General features: G+C 45.9%; 1 protein-coding gene across 1 annotated transcript in view; it reads left to right on the top strand.

The window, feature by feature from the left end:
* The window catches only part of LOC115206740 (contactin-5-like), a 503,383-nt gene that overhangs the window by 183,271 nt on the left and 297,052 nt on the right, over positions 1-23,060 (top strand). Inside the window, exon 2 of the mRNA XM_029773946.1 lies at positions 2,073-2,192. Coding sequence (XP_029629806.1) covers positions 2,138-2,192 — 55 coding nt within the window. The 5' untranslated portion in view covers positions 2,073-2,137. The remainder of the gene's footprint in view (positions 1-2,072; positions 2,193-23,060) is intronic.

Raw genomic sequence — 23,060 nt, 5'->3', positions numbered from 1 at the left:
TATCTAAGTGCTAGAAGCGTTACTACAGACACCCTGACTTGAATCCAGGTTGTATTAATGCTCGACCTTCTTGACAGCACTGTCAACAAGGCAGGTCCTACAGGACCTAGTTTTGTTGCACCTGGACTACTGTTCAGTCGTGTGGTTAGGTGCCAGAAAAAAGGACTTAGTAAAATTGAAATTGGTTCAGAACAGGGCAGCACGGTTGGCCTTTGGATGTACACAGAGAGCAAATATGAATACTTGGAATGTCAATCTCTCCTGGCTCAAATTGGAGGAGAGATTGACTTCATCACTGCTTGTATTTATGAGAGGTATTGATATGTTGAATGCAGCTGTCTGTCTAAACTACTGGCGCACAGCTCGGACACCCATGTATACCCCACAAGACATGCCACAAGAAGTCTCTTCACAGTCACCAAGTCCAGAACAGACTATGTGAGGCGCACAGTACTACATAGAGCCATGACTACATGGAACTCTATTCCACATCAAGTAACTCATGCAAGCTGTAAAATTAGATTTAAAAATTAGATTTAAAAACAGATATAAAAAACACATTATGGAACAGCGGGGACTGTGAAGCAACACAGACATAGGCGCATACACACACACACACACACACACACACACACACACACACACACACACACACACACGATAGCATACGCACTGTACACACACGTACACATGGATTTTGTACTGTATATATGTGGTAGTGGTGGAGTAGGGCCTGAGGGTACACAGTCTGAATGTATTGTAATGTTTTTAAAATTGTATAAACTGCCTTAATTTTGCTGGACCCCAGAAAGAGTGGCTGCAGCTTTGGCATGGGGATCCATAATAAACCCCAGGAAGAGTAGCTGCTACTTTGGCATGGGGATCCATAATAAACCCCAGGAAGAGTAGCTGCTGCTTTGGCATGGGGATCCATAATAAACCCCAGGAAGAGTAGCTGCTGCTTTGGCATGGGGATCCATAATAAACCTCAGGAAGAGTAGCTGCTACCTTGGCATGGGGATCCATAATAAATACAAATCAACCGGCCGTGACTGGGAGTCCCATAGGGCGGCACACAATTGGCCCAGCGTTGTCCGGGATTGACCGGTGTAGGCCGTCATTGTAAATAAGAATTTGTTCTTAACTGACTTGCCTAGTTAAATAAAGGTTAAATTAAACATTTAAATAAATGTATTTGTTATGATCCATAGTGCAGAATATCAAGGATCTATAGTGATGTAAGTCTTTGTTGTTTTTTATTTTATTAACCTTTATTTAACTAGGCAAGTCAGTTAAGAACAAATTCTTATGTACAATGACAGTCTAGGAACAGTGGGTTAACCTGTCTTGTTCAGGGGCAGAACAACAGATTTTTACCTTGTTAGCGCAGGGATTCGATCTAGCAACATTTAGTTTACTGGCCCAATGCTCTAACCACTAGGCTACCTGCCGCACTACTATACAGCATTGTGTTGTGATCCAAAATGCAGGAGGGCTAACTATCAATGATCTATAGTGATGAGAGTCTTAGTTATGATCCATAGGGCAGGAGGGTTGATCCATAGAGCAGGAGGGTTGATCCATAGAGCAGGAGGGTTGATCCATAGAGCAGGAGGGTTGAATATCAATGATCTATTGTGATGCAAGTCTTTGTTGTGAGAGAGAGAGGATAGAGAGAGAGAGGGATGGAAAGACAGAGATAGAGGATGGAGAGAGAGAGGGTTGGGAAGACGGAGAGAGAGAGGGATGGAAAGACAGAGACAGAGGATGGAGAGAGAGAGGGATGGAAAGACAGAGACAGAGGATGGAGAGAGAGAGGGATGGAAAGACAGAGACAGAGGATGGAGAGAGAGAGGGATGGAAAGACAGAGACAGAGGATGGAGAGAGAGGGATGGAAAGACAGAGACAGAGGATGGAGAGAGAGAGGGATGCTGTGAGTTTTTTTTTCTTGTAGGGAAATTCAACCAATATGAGCTTGTCCATTGAGAGATGATGTTGTTGTTGTCGTCCTAGACATAGCTTTAAACTTGCTGACAACAACTAGTTGAATGTTGATGTGTTTGTTTCCCAGGTACAGCTTTAATGAGGAGTCAGACCTAACAACACTACTGAAGGGGGGGACGCACATGAACAAGTATGGGGTCTCCATGGAAACCGCTTCTCCTGCTGTCCGTCATCAGTGGCCTTTCAGGTAATATAGTAGGGTTGTATTAGGTGGTGGGGTTGTATATATATATTTATTATTTAACCTTTATTTAACCTTTATTTAACCTTTATTTAACTAGGCAAGTCAGTTGTTAGGTTCTAACTCTCAACTCAACGGACATTATAAAAGCTTAACGAAGTTTATTCTTCACAGAAGGTCAATACAGCTGCATTAGACAAAATCATTTTCACACAAGCACTGATATTTAACCGTTCCTCCTAGGCTCAGTCTCCTCCTACCCATCTGTACAAACATCGTTCTTTACTGCTAGGCAGGACACTAGTGATACAGGCCATAAACTTTTATTTCTCCCTTAAAAACTTCTTAGGGATCAAATCCCGTTAACGGGATCGATTTGACAACATCCGGTGAAATGGCAGAGTGCCAAATTCAAATTAAATTATTAGAAATATTTAACTTTCATACAATCACAAGTGCAATACACCAAATTAAAGCTTTACTTCTTGTTAATCCAGCCACTGTGTCAGATTTCAAAAAGGCTTTACGGCAAAAGCAAACCATGTGATTATCTGAGGACAGCACCCCCTCAAACAAACACAGACAATCATATTTAATCCCGCCAGGCGCGACACAAAACTCAGAAATAACGATATAATTCATGCCTTACCTTTGACGACCTTCTTCTGTTGGCACTCCAATATGTCCCATAAACATCACAAATGGTCCTTTTGTTTGATTAATTCCGTCGTTATATATCCAAAATGTCCATTTATTTGGCGCGTTTGATCCAGAAAAACACTGGTTCCAACTCGCGCAACATGACTACAAAATATCTAATAAGTTACCTGTAATCTTTGTCCAAACATTTCAAACAACTTTCCTAATACAACTTTAGGTATTTTTTTACGTAAATAATCGATACAATTTAAGACGGGACAAACTGTGTTCAATACAGGACGAAAACAAAGCGGAGCGAGCTTTCAGTTCGCGCGCCTCTAACAAACAGTACACTTCACTTGACCCTCGTTCTGAACTGCCCTACTTCTTCATTTCTCAAAGGAAAAACATCAACCAATTTCTAAAGACTGTTGACATCCAGTGGACGTGATAGGAACTGCAAGCAAGTGCCTTAGAAATCTAGATCCCCATAGAAAACGCATTGAAAAGAGAGTGACCTCAAATAATTGTTTTCCTGGATGGTTTGTCCTCGGGGTATCGACCTGCCAAATAAGTTATGTTATACTCACAGACATGATTCAAACAGTTTTAGAAACTTCAGAGTGTTTTCTATCAAAATCTACTAATAATATGCATATCCTAGCTTCTGGGCCTGAGTAGCAGGCAGTTTACTTTGGGCACGCTTTTCACCGGACGTGAAAATACCGCCTCCTAGCCTAGAGAGGTTAAGGTGACCTGACCTCAACCCCCCTCCATCACTAATATATGCCTCTCTCCCCTTATCCATGCCTGCCACATGTAATCACTTCCCTGCACTCAACACATTCCAAGCTTAATTGCACACACTATATACCTTCCTCCTATAACCATTAACTTCTGGTGTAGACCCTCTAAACTACAGCACCTGCTACTGGTGATACCTGCTACTGGTGGTACCTGCTACTGGTGGTACCTGCTACTGGTGATACCTGCTACTGGTGATACCTGCTACTGGTGATACCTGCTTCAGTAGAGAACCATGATGGTGATACCTGCTACTGGTGATACCTGCTACTGGTGATACCTGCTACTGGTGGTACCTGCTACTGGTGATACCTGCTTCAGTAGAGAACCATGATGGTGATACCTGCTACTGGTGATACCTGCTACTGGTGATACCTGCTACTGGTGGTACCTGCTACTGGTGATACCTGCTACTGGTGATACCTGCTACTGGTGGTACCTGCTACTGGTGGTACCTGCTACTGGTGATACCTGCTACTGGTGATACCTGCTACTGGTGATACCTGCTACTGGTGGTACCTGCTTCAGTAGAGAACCATGATGGTGATACCTGCTACTGTAGAGAACCATGCTGGTGATACCTGCTACTGGTGATACCTGCTACTGGTGATACCTGCTACTGTAGAGAACCATGATGGTGATACCTGCTACTGGTGGTTCCTGCTACTGGTGATACCTGCTACTGGTGATACCTGCTACTGGTGATACCTGCTACTGGTGATACCTGCTTCTGTAGAGAACCATGCTGGTGATACCTGCTACTGTAGAGAACCATGATGGTGATACCTGCTACTGGTGATACCTGCTACTGGTGATACCTGCTTCTGTAGAGAACCATGCTGGTGATACCTGCTTCAGTAGAGAACCATGCTGGTGATACCTGCTACTGTAGAGAACCATGATGGTGATACCTGCTACTGGTGGTACCTGCTACTGGTGATACCTGCTTCAGTAGAGAACCATGCTGGTGATACCTGCTACTGGTAGTACCTGCTACTGGTGGTACCTGCTACTGGTGATACCTGCTACTGGTGGTACCTGCTACTGGTGATGCCTGCTACTGGTGGCACCTGCTACTGGTGATACCTGCTACTGGTGGTACCTGCTACTGGTGATACCTGCTACTGGTGATATCTGCTTCAGTAGAGAACCATGATGGTGATACCTGCTACTGGTGGTATCTGCTTCAGTAGAGAACCATGATGGTGATACCTGCTACCGGTGATACCTGCTACTGGTGATACCTGCTACTGGTGGTACCTGCTACTGGTGGTACCTGCTTCAGTAGAGAACTATGATGGTGATACCTGCTACTGGTGGTACCTGCTTCAGTAGAGAACTATGATGGTGATACCTGCTACTGGTGATACCTGCTTCAGTAGAGAACTATGATGGTGATACCTGCTACTGGTGATACCTGCTACTGGTGGTACCTGCTACTGGTGATACCTGCTTCAGTAGAGAACTATGATGGTGATACCTGCTACTGGTGATACCTGCTTCAGTAGAGAACTATGATGGTGATACCTGCTACTGGTGGTACCTGCTACTGGTGATACCTGCTACTGGTGGTACCTGCTACTGGTGGTACCTGCTACTGGTGATACCTGCTACTGGTGATACCTGCTTCAGTAGAGAACCATGATGGTGATACCTGCTACTGTACAGAACCATGCTGGTGATACCTGCTACTGGTGATACCTGCTACTGGTGATACCTGCTACTGTAGAAAACCATGATGGTGATACCTGCTACTGGTGGTACCTGCTACTGGTGATACCTGCTACTGGTGATACCTGCTTCTGTAGAGAACCATGCTGGTGATACATGCTACTGTAGAGAACCATGATGGTGATACCTGCTACTGGTGATACCTGCTACTGGTGATACCTGCTTCTGTAGAGAACCATGCTGGTGATACCTGCTTCAGTAGAGAACCATGCTGGTGATACCTGCTACTGTAGAGAACCATGATGGTGATACCTGCTACTGGTGGTACCTGCTACTGGTGATACCTGCTTCAGTAGAGAACCATTCTGGTGATACCTGCTACTGGTGGTACCTGCTACTGGTGGCACCTGCTACTGGTGATACCTGCTTCTGGTGGTACCTGCTACTGGTGATACCTGCTACTGGTGGTACCTGCTACTGGTGATACCTGCTACTGGTGGTACCTGCTACTGGTGATACCTGCTACTGGTGATATCTGCTTCAGTAGAGAACCATGATGGTGATACCTGCTACTGGTGGTATCTGCTTCAGTAGAGAACCATGATGGTGATACCTGCTACTGGTGATACCTGCTACTGGTGGTACCTGCTACTGGTGGTACCTGCTACTGGTGATACCTGCTACTGGTGGTACCTGCTACTGGTGGTACCTGCTACTGGTGGTACCTGCTACTGGTGATACCTGCTACTGGTGGTACCTGCTACTGGTGATACCTGCTACTGGTGGTACCTGCTACTGGTGATACCTGCTACTGGTGATACCTGCTTCAGTAGAGAACAATGATGGTGATACCTGCTAATGGTGATACCTGCTACTGGTGATACCTGCTTCAGTAGAGAACTATGATAGTGATACCTGCTACTGGTGATACCTGCTACTGGTGGTACCTGCTACTGGTGATACCTGCTTCATTAGAGAACTATGATGGTGATACCTGCTACTGGTGATACCTGCTACTGGTGATGCCTGCTACTGTAGAGAACCATGCTGTTATCCCTGCTACTCTTTACATATATATATATATATATATATATATATATATATATAAAGAGTATATATATATATATTTATATATATATATTTATATAAAAAGCCTTATTTAAAAGATAATTTGTGGAATTTCCAATCAGTAGTGTTGTGACAAGGTAGGAGTGGTACACAGAACATAGCCCTATTTGGTAAAAGACCAATTCCATATTATGGCAAGAACAGCTCAAATAAGCAAAGAATGTTTCTTCAAGTGCAGTCGCAAAAACTATCAAGCGCTATGATGAAACTGGCTCTCTTGAGGATCGCCACAGGAAAGGAAGACCCAGAGTTACCTCTGCTGGAGAGTATAAATTCAGTAGAGTTACCAGCCTCAGAAATTGCAGCCCAAATAAATGTTGGGATTTTTGGTTCCAACCGCCGTGTCTTTGTGAGACGCAGAGTAGGTGAACGGATGACCTCTGCAATGGGGTTCCCACCGTGAAGCATAGAGGAGAAGGTGTGATGGTGTGGGGGTGCTTTGCTGGTGACACTGTCTGTGATTTATTTAGAATCCAAGGCACACTTAACCAGCATGGCTACCACAGCATTATGCAGCGATACACCATCCCATCTGGTTTGCGCTTAGTGGGACTATCATTTATTTTTCAACAGGACAATGACCCAACACACCTCCAGGCTAGAAAATAGTAAAAATAAAAAATCCTGGAATGAATAGGTGTGTCCAAACTTTTGACTGGTACTGTATGTGATCACAAACCATAAAGTTACTGTCAGTAAACATTTTCTCTAATCCCTAAACCCATTGTGCTTAAAGTGCCATCTGATTGATTCAGTTTTAAAGGTGATCAGCTGATTACAACATACAGAGGAGTTGTGAAACTCAAAAATCAATAAAATATCTTTAGATTACAAGGCAAGAGAATCAACGTCAAATTAAGTTAATTCGTTTTCTTTAAATATTTCAATGGAAACAACTGCTACCAGCAGACAGCAAATACACTGAAGAACAGGAAACCAGACAGTTGTCACGTCCTGACCAGCAGATGGAGCTATTGTTTTAGTTTTGGGGTCAGGACGTGGCAGTTTTGTGTATGGGAATGTTTGTATTGTTGATTGGGACTTCCAATTGAAGGCAGGTGTGTTGAGTTGCCTTTGATTGGAAGTCCTATATAGGTGTGTGTGTTTTTCTTTGGAGTTGTGGGTGGTTGTTTTGCACTGCGTTTGATTAGCCTGCAAACTGTTGCTGTCGTGTTATTTGTTTTGTCAGTGGATACTTTACTACTTTTTTAAAAATTAAATATGAGTATTCACATACCTGCTGCGCCTTGGTCCTCTTCTCTACATGACAACTTCTGTGACAGAACTACCCACCACAAAAGGACCAAGCAGCGGAAGAGGAAGGAGCCACAGGAGTTCAACATGATGGACCAATGGACGTGGGAGCAAATCCTGGACGGAGAGGGACCATGGACTCAGGCTGGGGATTATCGCCTCCCGCAGTGGGAGATTGAAGCGGCTGGAGCGGAGAGGCGATTCTATGAGGAGAGGGAGCTAAGGGAACCCGAGAGGCAGCCCCAAGATTTTTTTGGGGGGGGCACACGGGTAGCTTGGCCAGGCCAGGGAAGAGCCGTAAGCCAGCTACCCGTGACTACAGGGAGGTGCGTATGAGGTGGAGGGCACCATGTTACGCTGAGGTACGCACCATCTCGCCTATACGGACGCACAGCCCAGTCCGCCCGGTACCAGCGCCCCGCAGGTGCCAGGGCAAGGTGAGCATCGAGCCGGAAGGGGTGAAGCCAACCCTGCACTCAAGACCGCCAGTGCGCCCTTTCGGTCCGGTGTTTCCCGCTAGACGCACGTCACCAGAGCTGCCCGCCAGTCAGCAGTCACCAGAGCTGCCCGTCAGTCAACAGTCACCAGAGCTGCCTGCCAGTCAACAGTCGCCAGAGCTGCCCGCCAGTCAACAGTCGCCAGAGCTGCCCACCAGTCGTACGTCGCCAGAGCTGCCCGCCAGACTGCCCGGTTCTGCCAGAGTGGCCTGACTGCCCGGTTCTGCCAGAGTGGCCCTCCTGCCCTCCGGTCCAGCCCGAGTGGCCCTCCTGCCCTCCGGCCCAGCCCGAGTGGTCCTCCTGCCCTCCGGCCCAGCCCGAGTGGTCCTCCTGCCCTCCGGCCCAGCCCGAGTGGCCCTCCTGCCCTCCGGTCCAGCCCGAGTGGCCCTCCTGCCCTCCGGTCCAGCCCGAGTGGCCCTCCTGCCCTCCGGTCCAGCCCGAGTGGCCCTCCTGCCCTCCGGCCCAGCCCGAGTGGCCCTCCTGCCCTCCGGTCCAGCCCGAGTGGCCCTCCTGCCCTCCGGTCCAGCCCGAGTGGCCCTCCTGCCCTCCGGCCCAGCCCGAGTGGCCCTCCTGCCCTCCGGCCCAGCCCGAGTGGCCCTCCTGCCCTCCGGCCCAGCCCGAGTGGCCCTCCTGCCTTCCGGCCCAGCCCGAGTGCCCCTCCTGCCTTCCGGCCCAGCCCGAGTGCCCCTCCTGCCCTCCGGCCCAGCCCGAGTGGCCCTCCTGCCCTCCGGCCCAGCCCAGCCCAAGTGGCCCTCCGGCCCAGCCCGAGTGGCCGTCCTGCCCTCCGGCCCAGCCCGAGTGGCCCTCCTGCCCAGCCCGAGTGGCCCTCCTGCCCTCCGGCCCAGCCCGAGTGGCCCTCCTGCCCTCCGGTCCAGCCCGAGTGGCCCTACTGCCCTCCTGCCCAGCCCGAGTGGCCCGCATGTCTTCCGGCCCAGCCCGAGTGGTCCGTCTGCCAGGGTCAGCCCGAGTGGCCCGTCTGCCCAGCGCAGCTATCGGCGCCACCAAAGTGGGCGACGCCGAAGGTGGAGCGAGGTCCACGTCCTGCACCTGAGCCACCTCAAGGATAGGTGGGTTGGGGAGGGAGGGTGTAGCACAGTGCCGTCGGTGACGGCAGCCACCCTCCCTTCCCTCCCTTATTGTTTAGGGGTTATTGTTTATGGGTTTTTTGTTGGTGTTTTCTGTTGGTAGGTGCATTCCGGGGTCTGCACCTTGAGGGGGGGGGTACTGTCACGTCCTGACCAGCAGATGGAGCTATTGTTTTTGGGTCAGGACGTGGCAGTTTTGTGTATGGGAATGTTTGTATTGTTGATTGGGACTTCCAATTGAAGGCAGGTGTGTTGAGTTGCCTTTGATTGGAAGTCCTATATAGGTGTGTGTGTTTTTCTTTGGGGTTGTGGGTGGTTGTTTTGCACTGCGTTTGATTAGCCTGCAAACTGTTGCTGTCGTGTTATTTGTTTTGTCAGTGGATACTTTACTACTTTTTAAAAAATTAAATATGAGTATTCACATACCTGCTGCGCCTTGGTCCTCTTCTCTACATGACAACTTCTGTGACAACAGTTTAAATCTGGTATGTATCTTCAGTATGTAACGGCACAGCTGTGTTATTGATTGATTGATTGACTGAGTCATTCATTCATGTATTTATTTATTTAGTAATTGAATTGGATACAGTAATTTAAAGAACAATAAAAATAATTCCCTAAACAAATATCACTTAATATTATATGCCAGTGCAGGGTTGTGATCAATTTTGGTTCAATTCAGTCAATTCAGTAAGTGAATTGAAAAGTTCTAATTGAAAATAAAAGTCCCTTTTCAATTCTTGAATCAGTTTTAGTTATTTTCCTAAATTAATTGACAGAATTGAACTGAAATGGACTCCGACCCTGCCATGGAACACTGGAGCACTGAGATTGTCCAATCAGCTGTCTCTCTCTTCCGAATGTGGGGGTAGCCAATCAGATCAGAGGGGAAAGAGGAGATGACCAATGAGAGTTATTTTGTCTATTTTATTGTCAAAGATCCATGTGTTTGCAAGGAGCCGTATATAGACCTGGTCTCCCACTTCCAGAGACAGAGAGATGCTGTTGGTGGCCGTCTCAACGCAGGTGTGGAACAATGTTGGACGACTGTTTCTATGTACTCACCATTCTTTATCAGCCTCAGAGCCAATTCTCAAGTGGAGAGGTTATGTCCAGAAGAAGTAGACTCCCCTGACAGGAACTATGAAGGTGCCTGAGGGAATAACAGGACTGGTTACCACTGTAGGACACATTCATAGGACTGATTATTCAATAATAATAAAAAAAAATGCTTTGGAAGCAACTACTGTTGTCACTGTTGAAGAGGGGAGGGTCTCAGCTTTCTGTAGGAATAATTTATTTCTCAACTCATAATATTGAGCTAATAGCACACTGTTTTACAATCGAGATATCTGGCTTTGAAATACGGCACGCGCAAAATGTGCATCGGCCAACCCTAGTGCATAAAGGCCTCAAATATACTGCTACATTGATGCAAGCAGTAGGTATTATATTTAGAGTTAGCAATCTAGCTAATATGTTTTGAGTTTCCACTTCCTCAGGTGGTGAATTAGCCCTAAATTAATTAACACGTGATATTAGTGAACATAAAGATCTACACAAATGCATCTCTATTGAACAAAAAGAAAACAGAAAATACTGGAGCCCTTTTTTCACCATAGAATATAACAACAATAGCATGACTGTCTACCCACAACGCACGACAATCACTGGACTACGCTGCACATATATTTTATTCATGCATTCCTGCTTGGCCATGTTAGAATATAACAGATAGATGAAACAATGTATTTCTTGAAAACATCTCAGTAGTCTATTTACTCTTACTAATAAATTTCTTGGAATGACTTTATATTGAATTAATAACATGATTACAAATGTGTTCTATTGCGTGACCTTGCAATTCTTTGGGGTGTGACAAAATCATGGTCTGGTGCCTGCAACTGAGAAGGTTAGTGGGACGGATGCCACATGTCAGGAAAAGGTAGTCTTGAGCCCTGGTTTGGGGGAATGCACTTCTACTATAAGTTAAGGGACTGAAGGAGCTCAGTAAAATGATTGAAATGTAGGACGTAGAACCCCGTGTAAAACCCTCATTGTTCATTTCATTGTGTATATAAGAGTGTGCAAATTCCGTGGTAGGAGGTAAAATGTCGTTCAGATATGCATGCAGGCTGTCTGTTCTTCCACGAGTAAAGCTGTTATTCACACCTCAATACCCCTACAACTCATAAACCCAATGTGATACCTCTACCCCCACCTCCAACTCATAAACCCAATATAATCCCTCTACCCCCACCTCCAACTCATGAACCCAATATAATCCCTCTACCCTCCAACTCATAGACCCAATATAATCCCTCTACCCCCCAACTCATAGACCCAATATAATCCCTCTACCCCCCAACTCATAGACCCAATATAATCCCTCTACCCCCCAACTCATAGACCCAATATAATCCCTCTACCCCCACCTCCAACTCATAAACCCAATATAATCCCTCTACCCCCAAACTCATAGACCCAATATAATCCCTCTACCCCCCAACTCATGAACCCAATATAATCCCTCTACCCCCCAACTCATAAACCCAATATGATCCCTGTAGCCCCCAACTCGTAGACCCAATATGATCTCTGTAGCCCCCAACTCATAAACCCAATATGATCTCTGTAGCCCCAAACTCATAAACCCAATGTGATCCCTCCACCCAGCAACTCATAGACCCAAAGTGACCCCCATCTCATAGACCCAATGTGACCCCCCCAACTCATAAACCCAATATGATCCCTCTACCCCCAACTCATAGACCCAAAGTGTTCTCCCTACCCCCCAATTTATAAACCCAATATGATCCCTCTACCCCAACTCATAGACCCAAAGTGTTCTCCCTACCCCCCAATTTATAAACCCAATGTGATCCCTCTACCCCAACTCATAAACCCAATGTTCTCGCTACACCCCAAGTCATAAACCCAATGTTTTCTCTCTAACCCCCAACTCATAAATCCAATGTTATCCCTCTACCCCCCAACTCATGAACCCAATGTGATCCCTCCCTCCAGTACCAAGCCGGCCTGCCTTCCTGGTCTCTTGCTTGCTTGCCTGCCTTATGTACCCAGGCTTCCTGCCTGCCTTCACCATATATGTTACAGTCCATTACTAACAGTTAAGCACAGATAATATCCTAAAATAAATTCATTAGTTCCTCTTTCAATTCAATTAATGCGGAGCTAGCGACAGTGGAAGGCATGTGCATGACTGTGACTACCCAGGGGGAAAACTCAGATGGATGTCTTCTGATTGCCAAGTGTATATGTGACTCACCACCTGGATTCGGTCTTATGTAGCAACATTTGAAATGGTGTTTTTTTTACATTGGATATAAGTAGAGACTCAGAGCTACAAAATTGTATATCATACACCGCATTTTTGAGGAACAATGGGTAAGTAATTCTGCTTTGAATGTTAATTCATTTGTAATCTCACTTTTGAGAAAAGGGCCTTTGAGTTTAAGACTAAAAGTGGTAGTAGCCTACAATAAAGTAAAATTCCAGGTAAACAGAAAGTGTCCAGATAAAAATATTTTATAAAAATGATATGACACATACCCAGACACACTTGTCTAAATTGATGGGTCATGTGAAAGAAACGCTATAACCCCCAGCCACATCCAGTGGTGGAAAAAGTACTAAATTGCCATAAGTATAAATAATTTCAAATTCCTTATATTAAACCAGACGACACAATTGGAGATAAGAAGCAGGTATGGTGAATGAACATTTAATATAGCAGAGACATGGAACAGGCCTGGAACAGCTTCAGAACTGGGTAACAAAAACAACAAACAACAATTAATGCTGAAGTGGGGAACAGAGCTGGGGAACAGACAGATATAGGGGAGGTAATTGAGTCTAGGTGAGTGCAATGAATCACTGATCTGCGTGACAAGGGAAGCAGGTGTGCATAATGATGGTGGCAGGAGTGTGTAGTGCTGGGCAGCCTGGCGCCAGGGAGGGAGAGCGGGCACAGGCGTGACAGTACCCCCCTCTAGTGGCGCCACCCGGCGTCCCACCTGGGTGAGCCTGACGGGCCGGCTGAGGCACTGGCACTGGACAAGCCGGCTGGGCGTAAGATCCCGATGAACCGGCAGAGGCATGGGAGCCTGGCGATCCCAGAGGAGGCGTATAAACCTGCCGGTCCCACTGAGGCGTGGGAGACCGATGAGCTGGCTGAGGAGTAGATGCCTAACGAGCCGGCTGAGGCGTAAAAACCTGTCGGTCCCACTGAGGCGTGGGAGACCGATGAGCTGGCTGAGGATTAGATGCCTAACGAGCCGGCTGAGGCGTAAAAACCTGCCGAGCCAGCTGAGGCCTGACGTGGGATGGGCGCCTGCCGAGCCAACCTGGGCAAGGAAACCTCAGTATTCTGTAAGAACCGACGCTGGAGATGAGAAGCAGGTACGGAAAGTCAACATTTAATATAGCAGAGACATGGAACAGGAACAGTGTCAGAACCGGGTAACAAAAACGACAAATGACAATTAATGCTAAAGTGGGGAACAGAGCTGGGGAACAGAGCTGGGGAACAGAGCTGGGGAACAGACATATTTAGGGGTGGTAATGACAGGTGATTGAGTCCAGGTGAGTGCAATGAATCGTTGACGGCAGGTAGCTGTCAGGTAGCCTAGTGGTTAGCAGCTGAAACCTGGTTCCGAGAGTCAGAACACTCCTTGGCGACAACAACACCAGGCTCCAGAGCATCGAAGCTGTAAAACGGAATAACAACAACTAAAAATCAGAAGACATTACATCAATTCACCTCCCAAGTTTAGATAAGAAGAATAACCTCATGCAATGCAATGGAAATGATTTTCACCTGAAGTGCTGGTACTGCTTGATCTGTGGCAGCAACCTGAAGTATGGAGTCAGGTGTTGTTGCCAGCAATAGCTTTCTACCAGCTCCATACCATCCTCTAGTCCAACCAGCTGTGGTATGTTGACCCCTGTCACAGTGGTGGTGTTGTGAAGGACAGCAATCTCAGACAAAGTGTTCTCTCTGGTCTTTCTGAAGTGCAGCTTGATGAGGCTGAAGCACCAGTCAGGGGCAAACTTGGTGTGGCCTGTGATCAGGAAGTGAAGGTCCAGACTGTGGTGGAGCTTGTGCATGGTCCATCAGGCACAATACCAGAGCATAAACTTGTTCTTGTTTGGGTCACTGCAGTAATCACAATTCAGGTCCACACATGTTTCCTCAACTCTGTAATTGGTGAAGAAATGGTGCATGTAGTTGACGACTGCGCTGCTGCCTGAGCCTGCTTAGGCCAGCTCTCTTTCTGATTGGAGGAATTAGACCATACTCCTTGTATGACTGGAGAATGGCTCAGTTGACCGGAGTGTGGCTCAGTTGGTAGAGCATGGTGTTTGCAACGCCAGGGTTGTGGGTTCGATTCCCACGGGGGACCAGTACGGAGAAGAAAAAAAATGTATGAAATGTTTGAAATGTATGCATTCGCTAAGTCGCTCTGGATAAGTGCGTCTGCTAAATGACTAAAATGTAAATGACTGGTGGAGGAGAGAGGTGTGTTCTACAGGTGTGTTCTACAGGTCTTTCTGATGGGAGGCATTAGACCATTCTCCTTGTATGACTGGTGCAGAAAGACAAATTCTAGATACAAATATTTTAGCAATAGGCTATAACTAGCTATGTGAAATGGCATTCTGAGAAAACATCACTAATGTTGCACACAATTCATACACATAAATTAATGTTAGCTAACAAGCCAGCCATCTAACCTCAGCTAACGTTAGTTAGCTAACAGCAAGCTTTAACTTGGGGTCTTTTGTTTAGACATGTCACGTTAAATTTAGCTAGCTAAAAAATGAACTATAATCCCAATCCATAGAGTAACGCTACTAGCAAGACAAACCGATTGTCATAGCTAAAGTTAACCAAATAAATTAGGTTGAATGTTAACTTTAGCTAGCAAGCCAGCCATTGAACTCCAGCTGGCTAGCTAACAGCTTGCCTTAACTTGCATTGAAAACAACTTTCTGACAAAATTAGAAACGTATAATATCTGAAACTGTGGCTAGATTCTTACCCGTATACACGGATGAATGCTTCACAACAGACTGCAACCCCTTTCATTTAATAAGATGTCCTGTGTAGTTTCCGTTTAGTTTGCACAGCTTGTTTGGCCTGTTGCGTTCCACTGATTTCAAAACTCGGTCAACGTCTTCCGTGACAACAACACTGTTGATCGCCATTTCTTCCCCATCACCGTCATCGGAAGACTCCACAAAATCTTCTTCAATCATAATTTGTACCTAAATCAGAGATTTCCTCATCGTCTGATTCATCAGAGTCAGAGAGAGCCAGCATGGTACGATCGTCCTCCATCAAGTAGTCCATCACAACTTTTTCCCACTGACCTTTGTCGATAGTGCCTGATAAATTCAGGGCAGCAATGTTATTGAGTGCAGTAGCAACATATTTGCCGGTCTCCATGGCTAAAATGATATCTTTAGAAAAAACTACGTTAGAAAGGATTATCTACGCATAACGAGCCGCTCATTTTATAGACACAAGATGCTACAATCTGAAACTCATCTCTCGGCATGTCCAGCCCACTCATTATCTCAGCCAATCATGGCTAGTGGGAAGGTTACTGGCTTTTCTTTGGCTAAACCAACTAGGCTCTTAATTTAACAACTTTATTTGTATTTACAGATAGCATAAAAGTTTGTTATTAAGGGACATAAAAGTTCACATGTTCGAGAAGGCATTTCTTCCAAAAAGCACATTTTGGGAAATAAAATGTTATGTTCAAACGACTCTCCTGTGAAGTCGTGACTTGCGACATACGTCTAGTTTCCTGAATCGGGTCACATATAATGATTTGATTCCAGACTTTTAGGCCTATTGAACTGATTCCTATATGTTTTAGAGATATAGTGCCTCCTAGAGGATGTTGGACTTTGGGGAATGGCCCAAGCCACAAGAAAGCATGCCACGCATCATTACATTATACGTCAAATATGTACCTCTGTTTTTTTGTTCCTGTTAGGGGTTATCCTTCTTGTGTCAGACCCAGGATGTGCTTGCATACTTCCTGTTCATTCAGTCATACCCACCTTGTATGCTATGCATGGACATCTTGGCTGTAGTTTGTCCCTAGGCTAGATATCGTAATCACACCAAAGCAAGTGCAGACAGACAACCAGACAGACAGATGGGTCCGGACTTTTGTCCTCTCTGGCCATGGGTTTCAGCACTCTCAGCACCTCAGGACCCTGCTGGGTGTAATCGAGGAAGGCTTTTCAGATGGTTACATGAGATCACTTCACGGGTCATTCAAACATCAACACTTTAATGGTCAATTATTAATATCCCATGGACCAAATGAAATGTCAAATGGAACTTTCAGTGGAGTGCGTCGCGTGTGTCTGTTATGGTTTTGAATGAGACTAGCATGGTCTCTCTGCTCTCTCCCTGGGGATACCTGCTACTGGATAGCATGGCCTTTCTCCCTGGGGATACCTGCTACTGGATAGCATGGTCTCTCTCCTCTCTCCCTGGGGATACCTGCTACTGGATAGCATGGCCTCTCTCCTCTCTCCCTGGGGATACCTGCTACTGGATAGCATGGTCTCTCTCCTCTCTCCCTGGGGATACCAGCTACTGGATAGCATGGTCTCTCTCCTCTCTCCCTGGGGATACCTGCTACTGGATAGCATGGTCTCTCTGCTCTCTCCCTGGGGATACCTGCTACTGGATAGCATGGCCTTTCTCCCTGGGGATACTTGCTACTGGATAGCATGGTCTCTCTCCTCTCTCCCTGGTGATACCTGCTACTGGATAGCATGGCCTTTCTCCTCTCTCCCTGGGGATACCTGCTACTGGATAGCATGGTCTCTCTGCTCTCTCCCTGGGGATACCTGCTACTGGATAGCATGGTCTCTCTCCTCTCTCCCTGGGGATACCTGCTACTGGATAGCATGGCCTCTCTGCTCTCTCCCTGGGGATACCTGCTACTGGATAGCATGGCCTCTCTCCCTGGGGATACCTGCTACTGGATAGCATGGTCTCTCTCCTCTCTCCCTGGGGATACCTGCTACTGGATAGCATGGTCTCTCTCCCTGGGGATACCTGCTACTGGATAGCATGGTCTCTCTCCTCTCTCCCTGGGGATACCTGCTACTGGATAGCATGGCCTCTCTCCCTGGGGATACCTGCTACTGGATAGCATGGCCTCTCTCCCTGGGGATACCTGCTACTGGATAGCATGGCCTCTCTCCCTGGGGATACCTGCTACTGGATAGCATGGCCTTTCTCCTCTCTCCCTGGGGATACCTGCTACTGGATAGCATGGCCTTTCTCCTCTCTCCCTGGGGATCGGCCTTTATCATCCATTTTACTATGTGGTTGAATGCCTCTGTTGACTCACATTGCTACAATTTACAATATACTGTAAGTTCTCGTCTGGAAATGTATTATGTGTGCTAGGTATAGAAGTTTGGACAATTTACAATTTACTAAATTAATGAATCAGTTAATGGCAGTTTTTTTCCTTATACGTAAAGCTTAGAGGTCATGGCCCTCCCTCTTCAGCAAATGACAGACACACGGCTCTGACATACTACAGTACTGTAGTGAAGGGTACCATGAACCAGCTGAAAATGTTTTATTTAGTATAGCCATTTATTACTAATCTAATCATATCATTCACAGTCTGCAGAGCACTCTAAACGGGAGAAAAATAAATACAAACTTATTTTACACTTCTGCATCACTTTAACCAACTTTAAACCTTATATTGTACACTCTTAGAAAAAAAGGGTTCCAAACAAGGTCTTTGGCTGTCTCCATAGGATAACCATTTTTGGAACGGGTTCTACAGGGAATCAAAAGGTTTTTACATGAACCAGAAAGTGCTCCTCAAAGTGTTTTCCAATGGGGAAAGAAGACTAATCCTTTTAGGTTCGAGATAGAACCTTTTTTTCTAAGAGTGTAATTACATTCGCTGTCCCATAAGTATGCAAATACAGTAACACACTTAAGGATTTCTGCTGCTGCTTGGTAACATTAGGAATACACTTTCAGTAAGATAAGTGTTCCAATTTGTGATCAGAGCTTTGAATTGTTATGAGAAATTAGAGTTAATGGGAGAACCTGCTGAGAACACAGTGTGAGGTGGAGAGACCGATAGAACCATCTGCGGCTGGAGCTAAGGCTGCTGTTGTCACTGTACAGTGGCTGGAGCTAAGGCTGCTGTTGTCACTGTACAGTGGCTGGAGCTGAGGCTGCTGTTGTCACTGTACAGTGGCTGGTGTATAGTGGCTAGTGTGTAGTGGCTAGTGTATAGTGGCTAGTGTATAGTGGCTAGTGTGTAGTGGCTAGTGTATAGTGGCTAGTGTATAGTGGCTAGTGTGTAGTAGCTAGTGTTAGGCTGCTGTTATCACTGTGTAGTGGCTAGTGTTAGACTGCTGTTGTCAGTGTGTAGTGGCTAGTGTGTAGTGGCTAGTGTGTAGTGGCTAGTGTGTAGTGGCTAGTGTTAGGCTGCTGTTGTCACTGTGTAGTGGCTAGTGTGTAGTGGCTAGTGTGTAGTGGCTAGTGTGTAGTGGCTAGTGTGTAGTGGCTAGTGTTAGGCTGCTGTTGTCTCTGTGTAGTGGCTAGTGTATAGTGGCTAGTGTTAGGCTGCTGTTGTCACTGTGTAGTAGCTAGTCTAGTGTAATGCTGATGTTTGTTCCTTTCTAATGTTTTTCTATGAGCAAAACCACTGTTTTGAAGTAGTACCTTATTTCATAATACGGTAGCTAGTATTACTGATGGTCTTATTATGTTCATTGTATCTCTATGCATTACCCCTGGTTAGTAGTAGAAGGCTACCTGGTTAGTAGGGGTTTCCCTGTAGAATAATGAAGGCCATGTACATCTTTGTTATTGATGAGTAGTGATGTTCTCATGTTTGTACTATGCTGTGACTACATGTAACATAGTCCCTAACAATCACACTGAGTCCACGGGGGGTATGTCCATATAGGTTGATAGTTGCTGGCCTTGCATGTATGTATAGTGTCCATTATATCCAATACAACTCCTTTCCTAGTAACTGTCATGCATAGCATTTGCAAGATGGCTGTGCCAAATTGACTTTAAAAACCGAGCATTATAAACATTCATTTTGTAAGGTGACTGACTAGTATTACCCATCTAGTTACTTGAAATACACAGTTTGCCCTAAAGCAGAGTATAATGTGTGGTAGAGAACGCTAGATAGATGTCTGTACAAATAATATAGAACCACTATACTATAAACCACTATGGGGGCACCACTACACCACTATACTATAGAGCACTATGGGAGCACCACTATACTATAGAGCACTATGGGAACACCACTACACCACTATACTGTAGACCACTATGAGAGCACCACTATACTGTAGAGCATTATGGGAGCACCACTACACCACTATACTGTAGAGCACTATGGGAGCACCACTATACTGTAGAGCACTATGGGAGCACCACTACACCACTATACTGTAGAGCACTATGGGAGCACCACTATACTGTAGAGCACTATGGGAGCACCACTACACCACTATACTGTAGACCACTATGGGAGCACCACTACACCACTATACTGTAGAGCATTATGGGAGCACCACTACACCACTATACTGTAGAGCACTATGGGAGCACCACTATACTGTAGAGCACTATGGGAGCACCACTATACTGTAGAGCACTATGGGAGCACCACTATACTGTAGAGCACTATGGGAGCACCACTACACCACTATACTATAGAGCACTATGGGAGCACCACTATACTGTAGAGCACTATGGGAGCACCACTACACCACTATACTGTAGAGCACTATGGGAGCACCACTACACCACTATACTGTAGAGCATTATGGGAGCACCACTACACCACTATACTGTAGAGCACTATGGGAGCACCACTACACCACTATACTGTAGAGCATTATGGGAGCACCACTACACCACTATACTGTAGAGCACTATGGGAGAACCACTATACTGTAGAGCATTATGGGAGCACCACTACACCACTATACTGTAGAGCACTATGGGAGCACCACTACACCACTACACCACTATACTATAGAGCACTATGGGAGCACCACTACACCACTATACTGTAGAGCACTATGGGAGCACCACTATACTGTAGAGCACTATGGGAGCACCACTATACTGTAGATCACTGTAGGAGCACCACTATACTGTAGATCACTATGGGAACACCACTATACTGTAGAGCACTATGGGAGCACCACTACACCACTATACTGTAGGGCACTATGGGAGCACCACTACACCACTATACTGTAGAGCACTATGGGAGCACCACTACACCACTATACTGTAGAGCACTATGGGAGCACCACTACACCACTATACTGTAGAGCACTACGGGAGCACCACTATACTGTAGAGCACTATGGGAGCACCACTGTACTGTAGGGCACTATGGGAGCACCACTATACCGTAGAGTACTATGTGAGCACTACTTTACTGTAGAGCTCTATGGGAGCACCACTACACCACTATACTGTAGAGCACTATGGGAGCACCACTATACGGTAGAGCACTATGGGAGCACCACTACACCACTATACTGTAGAGCATTATGAGAGCACCACTACACCACTATACTGTAGAGCACTATGGAAGCACCACTATACTGTAGAGCACTATGGGAGCACCACTACACCACTATACTGTAGAGCACTATGGGAGCACCACTATACTGTAGAGCACTATGGGAGCACCACTATACTGTGGAGCACTATGGGAGCACCACTATACCACTATACTATAGACCACTATGGGAGCACCACTACACCACTATACTGTAGAGCACTATGGGAGCACCACTATACTGTAGAGCACTATGGGAGCACCACTATACTGTAGATCACTATGGGAGCACCACTATACTGTAGAGCACTATGGGAGCACCACTACACCACTATACTGTAGGGCACTATGGGAGCACCACTCTACTGTAGAGCACTATGGGAGCACCACTACACCACTATACTGTAGAGCACTATGGGAGCACCACTACACCACTATACTGTAGAGCACTATGGGAGCACCACTATACTGTAGAGCACTATGGGAGCACCACTGTACTGTAGGGCACTATGGGAGCACCACTATACCGTAGAGTACTATGTGAGCACCACTTTACTGTAGAGCTCTATGGGAGCACCACTACACCACTATACTGTAGAGCACTATGGGAGCACCACTATACTGTGGATCACTATGGGAGCACCACTATACTGTGGATCACTATGGGAGCACCACTATACGGTAGAGCACTATGGGAACACCACTATACTGTAGAGCACTATGGGAGCACCACTATACGGTAGAGCATTATGGGAGCACCACTACACCACTATACTGTAGAGCACTATGGGAGCACCACTATACTGTAGAGCATTATGGGAGCACCACTACACCACTATACTGTAGAGCACTATGGGAGCACCACTATACTGTAGAGCATTATGGGAGCACCAATATACTGTGGAGCATTATGGGAGCACCACTACACCACTATACTGTAGAGCACTATGGGAGCACCACTACACCACTATCCTGTGGCCGTCCATGTCTAGTCAAAGACTATAACATTCAAATAAAATACAATGTTATTGGTCACATACACATGGTTAGCAGGTGTTATTTAGAGTGTTGCGAAATGCCCATTACATTAATCACTATGGGCAATACAACATATTCCTACTAATATCACCGTGCCAAAACTGAATTTTCCTTCTAATTTCACTGTTGCATTTGTAAAAGGTTGAAGCCAGTATCATTTGGTGAGCAACATTCCCACTGTGCATTAAAGATCAAAGGAAATGGTTTTGTAGGATGTCAGCTTTGCTCTGAAGGGAGGGGAAGGGGAGTGCGAGGAAGGTGGAGGGGGGTTATTGCATATGATACATGGATAGTTCTATCTGTAATGATATGCCAGTGAATAAATGGTCTCAAGCATAGTCAGCTTCAGTCAATATAATCTACCAGAAAAGGTGTTCATTAATCTTACCGGGCTGTGGCTAATCATGTCCATCTACTTGAACCCACGTGAATGTTTCACCTGCTTACAGTATGTTATTTTCATTAATGTTTCACACTGAAGTCCACAGCCAGCAGGCAAGCAGTTAGGCAGGCAAGCAGTTAGGCAGAGTTTTTATTAGTTTATTTATATATATATATATATATATATATATATATATATATATATATATATATACTGCTCAAAAAAATAAAGGGAACACTTAAACAACACATCCTAGATCTGAATGAAAGAAATAATCTTATTAAATACTTTTTTCTTTACATAGTTGAATGTGCTGACAACAAAATCACACAAAAATAATCAACGGAAATCCAATTTATCAACCCATGGAGGTCTGGATTTGGAGTCACACTCAAAATTAAAGTGGAAAACCACACTACAGGCTGATCCAAATTTGATGTAATGTCCTTAAAACAAGTCAAAATGAGGCTCAGTAGTGTGTGTGGCCTCCACGTGCCTGTATGACCTCCCTACAACGCCTGGGCATGCTCCTGATGAGGTGGCGGATGGTCTCCTGAGGGATCTCCTCCCAGACCTGGAATAAAGCATCCGCCAACTCCTGGACAGTCTGTGGTGCAACGTGGCGTTGGTGGATGGAGCGAGACATGATGTCCCAGGTGTGCTCAACTGGATTCAGGTCTGGGGAACGGGCTGGCCAGACCAAACCGGTCATGCTGGAGGATGTTGCAGGCAGC

Source organism: Salmo trutta, chromosome 13 (assembly GCF_901001165.1).
Source record: "Salmo trutta chromosome 13, fSalTru1.1, whole genome shotgun sequence".
Taxonomy (NCBI): Eukaryota; Metazoa; Chordata; class Actinopteri; order Salmoniformes; family Salmonidae; genus Salmo; species Salmo trutta.
This window is presented reverse-complemented; position numbering and strand designations above follow the sequence as displayed.